The following is an 11,888-nucleotide window of genomic DNA, read 5'->3' as shown; positions in this document are numbered from 1 at the left end:
TCTGGATGAGGCATTTCCAGGAAGGGGGCGGTCCTATTTGGTCTAGCATGGAACAACACTCGTGTGAACCACTGGCCCCTGCCTCCCTGATGTATGCTCCTTTACCACTTAGTAGAAAATGTCACTCGAAAAATCATGTGGTCAATAGCTCTCTTAGGATATGGTCACGGTTCAAGAGGCATTTTGGATATAGACAAACTATCTCCTTCATCCCGATAGTTCGCAATCCGGCTTTCAAACCAGCCCTGATAGACTCCGCTTTCCACCTGTGGTCCCAGAAGGAACTTAAGTGTGTTGCTGATCTGTTCTACAAAGGGGTATTCACATCCTTTGGACATTTAGTTAAAGAATATGACATCCCAAGGGAATCATTATTTTAGATATTTACAAATTCTTGTTTATACAAGAAAACAATTTCCCTCCTTCCCGGCCGCCCCACCTCAAACCTTGTCAGGGAGGCTATATCTCAAAGCTATATATCTCAAAGCTATGGGGCGGTTTTGGCGCAGTGAGCGTTGGTCATCGGATCAAGGGGCGTTGGTGAACTCCAGTTCGAATCCCGCCTCGGCCGCCACTGCGTCAGACCGTTGTGTCCTTGGACAAGACACTTTACCCGTATTTGCTCCTGTGGGTAATGTCCACAGTAATATGTAATATGTGTAATTGTAAAGCGCTTTGAGCATCTGTAAAAGCGCTCTAATAAAAAATGTAATGCATTATTATTTATTATTATTATATAATATCATTCAAGAAATCTCTAGCCCTTCCCTTAACCATCTTAAGGGTGCTTGGGAAGAAGAAATGGGCATAGAACTAACCGATGAGACCTGGCGGTCTGCAACTGAGAACATACATGAATCCTCCGTCTGTGTGAGGCATGGAGTACTTCAATTTAAAGTGTTCCATCTATTACATCTGTGCAGGAGCAGGCTTGCCAGGCTGTACCCTGATGTTGATCCCACATGCCAGAGGTGTCATTGTGCCACGGCTACCCTATTGCACATGTTTTTCTCCTGTCAGTCCATTGCTCCATTTTGGTCTTCTATTGAGACGTTTTCATTGATGTATACAACCAAATCCCATAATAGCTGTGTTTGGAGTAGCTCCTGAGGGGGTCTCCCTCTCTAATTGCCAGTCACACTCACTTGCGTTTACAACCCTTCTTGCCCGCCGTCTAATCTTCCTCAAATGGAAAGACCGGACTCCACCATCTCACCCCACTGGGTGAGGGATGTGATGGCACATTTGCAGCTGGAGGAGCTGAGGTATCGTAGCCAGGGATGTGTTAACAAATACTACAAGCTCTCCCCCTCCCCCTTCCCTTTTAATTTACTGTTTATTTTAGTGGATTGTATTATTATAATTTTTTATTTTATTATTTTATTTCTTTAAGTGCATCTGTGGGTGTTTATGAATATGTGTATGTGCGTATATATATATATATATATATATATATATATATATATATATATATATATATTATGTGTATGTGCTTGCACAGTATATGTACTGCATTGACATTTGTATTTGTGGTACGAATTTAATTCAATTACATTTTATGATTACATATCTGCATTTTCATGTGCACTGCGTTGTTTTGATATAAGTGAAAATAAAGAAAGAAAGGTGAAATAAAAGTTTTGTGTTAACCATTTATTCACAAGTGTTGACAAATGTTTAAAGGTATATGTTGAAAAAAGAAAAAGACCAAAAAAATAAGTAACCCAACCGTTACTCCAAGGGCGTTTGTTCCCCTAAATAATTTTTTGAAATCATTCATGCCAGTAAAAGTTTTTTATTGACCATCTTTTACAACCTTTGACAAAATGTTTAAGTATATGTATAATAAGTGTATACGTTTCTTTCATAAGCCCTTTTTTATTAATTGTCATATCATGGTCAGAAACTTTTTTATATTTATGAACAAAACACAAACCTGATACATAATATGTATATATGAATATATGTGTAATATTAACCGAATTAGGACACACAGTGTCACGGATGCAAGGCACCCAAAGCCGGGATCAGAAGAAAATGTTTCTGCAGGGCTGCAGCACCTGCAGATGTTAAAGTGCACCGTCTCTATACATAAAAGCAATCTTACTTCCACCACATGGAAGAGAAGTGTTTCAGCTGCAGTTCTGCAGAACAGTAACTATAAGAGGCAGGTTTTAACATATTTGTAGCTGTTGCTTTCTTTGCCTGTAGGAGCCGATGCTGACGTTTCTACGCCATTCAATTGTATACAATATACAATTGTTCTATCTGCTGCTTAAGCTGCTGTAATTGTTACTTTGTTGCATTCAGGTGCTTTATATCTATAAAGATCAATCCACTGACCCCCAAAAACCATTAATATATAAATACAATTAAAACAAATCACAACATTGTTGTAAAGTCAGAGTCTGATTGCAGAGTTTTTGCAGTAAAGAATTGGATATAAATATAACATATCTCATATAAAAAGGAAATCAGTCTCCTTGAAAGGGAATATTCCTCTTGTTGGGATAAGTCAGGCTGAACAGACCAGTCTCGGCCCTCTGCTCCTCTTTCTCTGCTGCTATCTGAAGGACTAAAAGAACGAGAAAGTCAGGAAACACGGAATAATGCATTATTATATACCTGATTTGTTAGGACCCTTCAGGACTGTTTAGGTCTTCATGGGGGATCTTGTCAGCTCGATCTGCTAATACATTCTAATCTGCAGCCCAGAACTGCAGCAGCATTGAGGGTCTAATGCCCCTTTTCCACCAAACCGGATCCGGTTCAAGAACAGTTATTTTGCTTTTCTGATGCTGAACCGGTTCTTCACCACTTGTGTTTCCACCGCTCAGAGCCCGAGTGGAGCTCGAGTGAAGCTGCGTCATTGCGTCATCGTTTGTGTCATCATGTAAACGTTTACGTGCCTTCTTATGACACCCACACGGCGCGAAAATCCCTCTTATTTTTTTTATTTTTTTTATTTTAATTATTTTTTTTAACAGACATTGCACCAGATAACAAACCGTACATCAAAACATGTAACAAAAAACAACTAAACAAAACGTAACGGGGGAGGGGGGGGGGGGGGTGGGGGGGGGGGTGGATGCAAGGATGACTTCCTAAGACAGCTGTTTGTGACATACACAGGACATTACATACACAATAAATTATACATTACACAGGAGATGCCATATTGACAGGGTTAGACAGGAGAGCAGCGGACAGTGAACCGCAATCCTCCTGTCTCCCCTCAAAATCCCCCAGCAGAGAAGCTGCACGCTCCATGTTCAGTAGGTCCAGATACTCCCTCAGCCATGAGTCCCTAGTAAAGCAGGCTGGTTTGCGTTCCTTCCAGTTTAATAGGAGTCTTTTTGTGGCTAAACAGCCCAATGTCCAGAGCCGATCGGTAGTCCTTGCAGGATTGCCATCTGGCTTGAGACCCAGTAGACATGCAATGGGACATGTAGGGAAATTAACATTTAAAGATTCAGACAATAAGGATATTACTTCTGACCAAAGTTTTTTTACCGCTGGGCATTCCCAGAGTAGGTGCAACAATGTACCTCGCTTGCCACATTCATGCCAGCATAAATCTCTGTGTTTATTGTCCATCTTGGATTTTGTAACAGGGGTGATGTAAGCTCTATTTAGAATTTTGAACTGTATGATCCTGAATCTTACACATTTAGAAGAGAACATAGCTGACTGCCAAATGGAGTTCCATTGCAAAGCAGACAGAGAGATATTCAAGGTATGCTCCCAGGACAGTTGAACAGGAGAATAGGTATTCGGGGCAGCCCTAGATAATAATTTATAAATGTTAGAGACCACACCTGATGATATGATTGCTTTCTTGAGGCGCTGGTCCTCTTCCATACATGAAGCAGGCATGGCTCCCTCCTTACATTTTGTACTAATAATAGATGCTAGTTGTGCATATGATAGAAAAGACGAGCCTGAGAGACCATACTGATTTTTGAGTTGTTGAAATGGAAGGGTTTGGTCTCTATATATCTGTCCAATTGTAGTAATACCAGCCTTCTGCCAGATATTATTACTTAAAGTGCCTCCTCCTGCAGAAATACAGGGGTTACTCCAAATGGGGCAAGATGGTAAAGAGAGCCCCTCTATGTTGAGTCTCCTGTGCAGTTGCTTTACAATAGAGCATGAAAAGCGGATGATGGTATTATCCATTGAGGGTGGTGGTTTTGGGCAGTACCACATTGATGCCAGAGATATGTTTTGGTTTACAGACATGATGGATTGCTCCAGCCATTGCCAACTGCCTACCGAAGAGGCACTTTTGTACGCCCACGATAATGGATACTTTGCATTGAAGGACAGATAATACTGGAATACATCTGGGACTCCCAAACCTCCCATTGATCTTGGAACGATCAACTTATTATGTGCGATTCTGGGTTTCTTATTATTCCAAAGGAACTGAGTGAATAGGGATTTGATATCTTTAAACCATTTTAGTGGGAATTCAAGAGGGATAGAGGAGATAATATGAGAAAGCCTTGGGAGAACATTCATTTTCAAGGTTTCTGCTCTGCCCCATAGAGAGAGTGGTATGGCCATCCACCTGTTGATGTCCTCCTTAATGGACTGGAAAATCCCTCTTATTGACAACACCAACAACGATACCGGTAGTCTTTCTTGAGTTTTTCCTCCTTGTTGCTTATTTGCTCCAGAGTCTGGAGGTATCCAGCGGGGCCAACTCCCACTGCAGCTGCTGGAAAATAGCTTTAGACCGCGTTGTGCCGTCCAACTTCCTCTGTACCTCTTGCGTTGACCAAAGCCCGAGGAGGTCATTTGCCTCTTCCGCGGTCCATGCTGCTTACATTTAATGGCATCCATCCTGGTTCGTAGTTGTGTGTTTTGTTGTACAGAATTTGCGGCATTTTGTTGTTGTTGATCAGGTTAATCCCGCCCCCACCTCCGACGTAAGATTGACGTATTGGTTCTTGCCGGGTAGCCAAGTGGGGCCAGATGAAAAAACGGTTTTCGGTGCTTAGAGCCGGATCCGCTGCGGTGGAAACAAGAAGAACCAGAGCTTAATCAGGCTCTAGCCCGGAACTGGCTCTGGAACCGGTTGGGTGGAAAAGGGGCATGAGAGGGTCGCTAAGCTCCATGCTAATTTTCTTACACTAACACTCAACATTCACAACCAGTTGACTTACCATATTGTTAACCAAGGAAGAGCTGAAATAGGTAACAAGACAACAAGATAGGTAAACATGTTAAGTAATTTCGAATCTGAATGTACAAACAATTTTGGTTATTAGACAACTTAGTTGAATACTCAATTCTGATGCGTCGAGGCGGACGGTCATTATTGAAAAAGAACATGGAGCTTGATCAGCACATTATACCGACAATTAGGGCTCTATAAATAGAGAATTACGGCAGATATGTAATATATTTAATGCAGCCGAACCGTGTATTACGATGCCGTTATATGATGACTTTCAAAGAGAAAAGCAAGCACACTCGGAATAAAGTATTATTTTATTTTTAAAAAACGTTTTCAGATTTCACATCACATAAACACCAAATCCCAGCATGCATTGCGGCTAAACCATCCAATCATCGAGCTGAGGATCTTGCCTACGTCAGTTTCCAGTTTCGTTTATCACCGATGTATTTTGTTATACACACATTCCTTCACATTTACATTTTAATTAGCATTAAAGTATTTTGTGAGGCATTCTAACATGTTTTTAAATATAACTACGGTTGTAGTTGAAGAGTTTGTAAATCAACATGAACCGAAGCTGTTGCCTGGCAACTCAATCGCACAACGTCACGTCCGTTAATTTCACATCAGCTTAATCGAGTGTGACTATTACAAAATAAATCATTATTATATTAATATTGACAATAACAACCGACCGTCGGGGTAGCATTTGCTTGGCATTTCCGGTATTTCTCCACTGGTTAACATGGGTTAACAATACCGTGTAACTGTCACGTTTGAAGGGACGAAATCGTGACATCTTCACGTCTCCCAGCATGGTAAATCGTCACATGTTCATCTCTTGCCGTGATATCGGGTTGCCATAAACATTGCAGGGTCCATACTGTCACTGTTCCTGTTAGTGTTTACTTCCTGTCTGTCTTCTTAAGCTGTACCTGTGCCTCTCATTTATATAATTTTAAATTCCTCTAATCCTCGACTCCTCGGTAGTGAACCGATAATCAGTGTTGGCGAGCCATCTTGAAGGACATCTTATTTCTCTAGATGCGCATCGAAAATCGAGGATCGAGGAGGCTCTCTGGAGGAGCTATAACCGAGGGTACACTGATGTATCCTCCGGGGGAAAACTGTTCCGTTCTGATTATAAGTTATTTAAATGTCCGTTAGACTATCTGCCCTTTACCGTTTGTTTACTCACTAATCACATCTCCCCTGGATATTAGTCTCCTTTTTTTTCATTTCTCTAAACTCCTGCTGCTTCCCCTCCTCTCTCCTCGGTTCCCCTCTTCGACTCCTCCACTTGCATCTCCTGTGGGCGGGACTAAGACGAGGAGAGGAGTCGAGGAGGTGGTAACTGAGAAATGAGAAAGGGCTGGTGTTTACTTCCTGTCTGTCTTCTTATGCTGTTCCTGTCAATGTTAACTTCCTGTCTGTCTTCTGTTGATTTCTGTGACATCCAACGCTCTGTTAAACCTCTTAACCTCTTTCCTTCTGTCCCTTGATCCTCCTCAGCCACGTTCATTATTATGCACCCAAAATAAGGACCATTGCTGAGGAGGATCAGGGGACAGAAGGAAATAGGTTAAAAGACAGAGAAGGTTTCTAATTTCTCTAATTCCCCTCCTTGACTCCTATCCTCATGTCTTATTCCCGCCCACAGGAGATGCGAGCGGAGGATAGATGTGTTCATGACCACTTATATATTTACTTTTAATTCATTCACAGTGCGGTATAATGAGACAATAACAGGCTACAGATGCGGACACACACACATATATTTATATAAAAATATACAATATAGTATAAGAGCACTCTCATAATAACGTAACACAATCAGAGACTGACTAGAAACACTTTTGAAGAACTTTGTTTTGCGAAGTATTTGGTCTCTCCAGTTCTTGTGTGGGATGGACAAACAAGTCACCATGTTTGCTAAAAAAGCATGAAAATGACTGAATTATGTAATGAAAATTAGAGTCTGAGTGGCTGTCTGAACTGGTTAGATCTCCAAACACCAAACCAATTCATTAATAAATACAGAACTGGAACTTTGAGCAGCCGTTTTTACAAGAAGGTACTGAAAATCTGAATGCTCTGACTCTTTCAGAGAAAGAAGGATTGAAATGTCAGCAGTCATGGTTAGACTGATGAAGTGCTATACTGAAGATACTGAACTTGATTCAAGACCTGATTAGATTAGCAGAAATGCTAGAAAAAGGGGTAACAGAAAGCTATGTCCAGTGTCCACTATGTCCAGTGTTCAGTTCATTTAAAGCATACAGAGGCCTTCAGGTTGGACTTATTTTCAGAAGGTGGGTGATGCAGCTGGGGTATACGTACTGGTTATTCTTCTTTTGAATCTGAAGGAGCTACTGTAGCTGTTGATGAACTCGGTAAACTTTTGTTTTCAGGCTGAGCGGGTGACAGCGCTTCCACAGCTTTATTCTTCATCAGAGTGCACAGGACTGAAGAAAAGCAGAAATATTCAAGTACTCACATATTTAATAAAAAAACACAATTAACTGGTGTTGAACTGGTCTTTACCTTCTCTGGTGATGTCCTCAGCAGCACTCATCGCCCTCCCGCCGATGTCATTCACCATGTCGTCCACCACAGCCTCATAGCGGAGGAAGATGGGCCGAATCACTTTGTTGTAGATTACCTGGGAGCCATTCCACGAGATAGGAGCCATGCACCACAACAGGAAAAGACACTGGAACCACAAAGATCAGAAATGGATTGACTTGGTTTACTATACTGCTCACACAGCTCCAACACCATTGTGAGAGTTTTCTGACGATACGACCGTCATCGGCCTGATCACCGACGGCGATGAGACGGCGTACAGAGGAAGTCGAAACCCTGACATCTTGGTGCCAGGATAACAACCTACATCTCAACATCAGCAAAACCAAGGAGCTGATTGTGGATTAAAGGAAGCAGCAGAGAGAGGGACACGCCCCCATCGCCATCAATGGGACTACGGTGGAGAGAGTCAGCAGCTCTACATGTCCACATCACTGAGGACCTGACATGGACTCATCACTGAGGACCTGACATGGACTCTTCACTGAGGACCTGACATGGACTCATCACTGAGGACCTGACATGGACTGTTCACTGAGGACCTGACATGGACTCTTCACTGAGGACCTGACATGGGCTCTTCACTGAGGACCTGACATGGACTTTTCACTGAGGACCTGACATGGACTCGTCACACAAACACCAAAACAAAAACAGCTCGACAACGGCTCTTTGAGGAGGTTCAACATGGACTCCAGGATACTCTGCAACTTTGAGAGCATCCTGACCTTCTACAGGTGCACCATAGAGAGCATCCTGACCTTCTACAGGTGCACCATAGAGAGGATCCTGACCTTCTACAGGTGCACCATGGAGAGGATCCTGACCTTCTACAGGTGCACCATAGAGAGGATCCTGTCTGGCTGCATCACGGCCTGGTACGGCAGCTGCACCACCTTCAATCGTAAGACTCTACAGAGGGTGGTGAAAACTGCACAGCACATCGCCAGGACGGAGCTGCCATCCATGGAGGACCTTTACTCCGAGCGGCTCAGGAAGAAAGCCCTCAGGATTATCAAAGACCCCATCCCCCCAGCAACAAACTGTTCTGTCTGCTGCCGTCTGGCAGGCGGTACCGCAGCATCAGGACTAAAACCACAAGGGTCAGGGACAGTTTCATTCCACAGGCCAGAAGACTATTAAACACCTGAACTCTGTAAAGAACATCCATAACATTCATCTGGCTGCAACTTAATCTAATATATCATATTCCAATCACTTGTAGACTCTTATTGCACTATTTCACTATTTTGTTTGTATTCTTTTTTTTCAATTTTTCAGTTTTATTGTGTTGCACTGTTGGTGGAGCCTGTGACCTAAGATTCTCATCGACATAACTACACTGTAGCTATGTACGTATGCCAAATAAAAGCCTTGAACCTTGAACCTTGATATTCATGTACATCTTGAATCTGATTCGTCAGCCTAGATTCCAGACCTCTTTACACATCTGTAATTCCATTTAGCGATTCTAACTGCCCTTAAAATGGGCAGAATTCACACTAAATTAAGTTATGTTGAAGTTATACCAAAGTAAGCTTACAATAATTTGAAACAATCATTGGTCCTTCAGTCTTTTCTCACCTTAAAAGCGTAGTAGAATGGGAACCAATAGAGGAAAATATCAGAGAAGAACTCTCCGAGGCTGAAGACGCCATACACCACCCAGTACGTCAGCCATTTTGTGTCGTCTTCTTTGCTTGGACTTTCAAGGGCTTTGATTCTGCAGATACGAGTGGAAATAGATTGTCAAATGTTTCAGGTGAGCTGATGAATACATTTATCTTTGAAATACCTTCAGAAATAACAGAGTTGGAATTTGACTGAAGCATGTCCAGCTATATCTCAGTAGAGCTTTGGTGAAGGGTGCAGTACAATGTCACAACCAGGGTATAAAGATCCTTTCAATGTAACATAAAACATCTGAAGAGGGTGGGAACAGGGTAAACAATAAGAAAAAATGAAATTCTACTCAACAAATCTTTATTGTTAACACTTTGCTAAAATCGTAGTTTTGGGAAATGTAGGCTCTAACTCTTATATAAAGTTGGCAAAATTCCTTACAATTCATTGTCACAAAACAAAAAGGTCAGATACTATTGGTTGGTATTTAACAGGTTATTGTATTTTAAGCTATTCATGTGTTTTTTTCACATTTCAAGAAATCACAGTCTGAAGAGAAACAAAAAACTCCAGCTCTTTAATTAATGTAATAATAATAATAATAATAATAATGATAATACATTTTATTTATTAAGCGCTTTATCAGGTGCTCAAATACGCTTTACAGATGTAAGAAAATAAAGTTTAAAAAAACACATTAGTCATAAGGACAGGTCATCAATCACAAGTTAAAAGCTAAAAGGTGAGTTTTGGTCAGTGTTTCGAAGGTGGGGAGGTCAGTGCTCTGATTTGTTGTGGGAGGGAGTTCAAGAGGGTGGGGGCAGAGATGGAGAAGGCTCTGTCACCCCAGGTCCGTGGTTCGCCTGGGGATAGAAAGGAGGTTGGCTTCAGCTGAGCGAAGGCTGCGGGAGGGGGTGTGGTGGTGGAGCAGGTCAGTGAGGTTGGGAGGGGGCTGGTTGTTGAGTGCTTTGTGGGTCACGAGGAGATTTTGAAATGTATTCATTGACGGATGGGGAGCCAGTGCAGGTTTTGAAGGGCAGGGGTGATGTGGGCTCGGAAGTGGGTGTGGGTGAAGAGGCACACTGTAAAAAATGGCACAGTTATTTACAGTGTTTGTGCACAGTAAATTACTCTATACTATTTTAGAGTATAATACCATGATCCCAACCAAAAATTACAGTAACTCTGGAGTTACTTTAAAAATATCAGTAGTAACGTCCCAACAGTATAAAATCTCAGTAGCCAACAATGTACTGTAGATAATCACAGTAACCAACAATGTACTGTAGAAGATCACAGTAACCAACAATGTACTGTAGATAATCACAGTAACCAACAATGTACTGTAAATAATCACAGTAACCAGCAATGTACTGTAGATATTCACAGTAACCATCAATGTTCTGTAAATAATCACAGTAACCAACAATGTACTGTAAATAATCACAGTAACCAACAATGTACTGTAGATATTCACAGTAACCAACAATGTACTGTAGAAGATCACAGTAACCAACAATGTACTGTAAATAATCACAGTAACCAACAATGTACTGTAGAAGATCACAGTAACCAACAATGTTCTGTAGATAATCACAGTAACCAACAATGTACTGTAGAACAGTGGTTCTCAACTGGTGGGTCCGGACCCGTTTCTAGTGGGTCGCGGATGTGTGAGTGAAGGAAACAAATTGGAATTCTTTTTTTTTTTTGAGAAAAAAGTCAAACTTTTATTTTGAAGGCCCGATTTTCTAACGCTGTGCATGCAGTAGGCGTTGGACTGGAAGTACCGGAGACCATAAACGGCTTTGAAAACTTCTGTCATGTAGTGATCGTCTTCTCAATAAAACATCTTTGCTGATGTTTTTTCGAGTCTTCTGGCCAATCAGAATCAAGATTGTTGCCGGAAGTCCCCACGGAGAATAACTTTGCGGTAGAACTATTCTTTATACATCCATGGGTACAACTTCAGATACAAATGAACACATAATGAAATATGACCCCCGGTTTGATGATTGACAGGTCACAGAACAATGGGGGCTATCTACCCTTATCCACAATTTAAAGTAAGTCACACAGACTATCTCCTCTTTGCTCTTCTCTTTGTGAGGAACAGCAAGTTCAGCTTCAGAACAAAGTGAAAAACAAACAATGGCATAAAATATTATTAATATGTCGGGTAGTGATAGATTTATTTATTTTCTTCTCAGAGTGTACCAGAATGCGTGGTTTATATTAGTATTTCTAAAAATCTCCTGGGGGAGAATCCACCCAGACCCCCATTCTGGGGTTGGGTTTCTAGCATGTGTGCCTTTTTATACAGTTCAGCTTTGATTCCATCAACTCAATAAACTTTTTTAAAAGCATACTTTAGTTCTGTGAAGGGATATAATCTATGCACTGTACTTCACTTTAATTAATATTGTATGCTGAAAAGCGTATATTACAGCACGATTTTTTGTTGAATAGATGAGTGCTTCAAAATGTTGGG

General features: G+C 41.4%; 1 protein-coding gene across 5 annotated transcripts in view; it reads right to left on the bottom strand.

Moving 5' to 3' along the window:
* Nucleotides 1–1,589: 1,589 nt before the first annotated feature.
* The window catches only part of reep6 (receptor accessory protein 6), a 147,202-nt gene continuing 136,903 nt past the window's right edge, over nucleotides 1,590–11,888 (bottom strand). Inside the window, exons 3-7 of one of the 5 annotated variants that reach the window (XM_079673190.1) lie at nucleotides 9,359–9,497; nucleotides 7,733–7,901; nucleotides 7,529–7,653; nucleotides 5,172–5,193; nucleotides 1,590–2,575 (exon numbers count right to left, since the gene is read on the bottom strand). In XM_079673190.1, the coding sequence (XP_079529316.1) occupies nucleotides 7,532–7,653; nucleotides 7,733–7,901; nucleotides 9,359–9,497 (430 nt within the window). In that variant the 3' untranslated portion in view covers nucleotides 1,590–2,575; nucleotides 5,172–5,193; nucleotides 7,529–7,531. Of the gene's footprint in view, nucleotides 2,576–5,171; nucleotides 5,194–5,480; nucleotides 7,654–7,732; nucleotides 7,902–9,358; nucleotides 9,498–11,888 lie in introns of those variants that run through there. The other 4 variants (XM_079673189.1, XM_079673192.1, XM_079673193.1 and 1 more) reach the window with 4 other exon arrangements.

This window comes from Notothenia rossii, assembly GCF_949606895.1.
Source record: "Notothenia rossii genome assembly, chromosome: 1".
NCBI lineage: Eukaryota > Metazoa > Chordata > Actinopteri > Perciformes > Nototheniidae > Notothenia > Notothenia rossii.
Note: the sequence above shows the minus strand (reverse complement) of the source record. Positions and strands in the feature narration are given on the sequence as shown.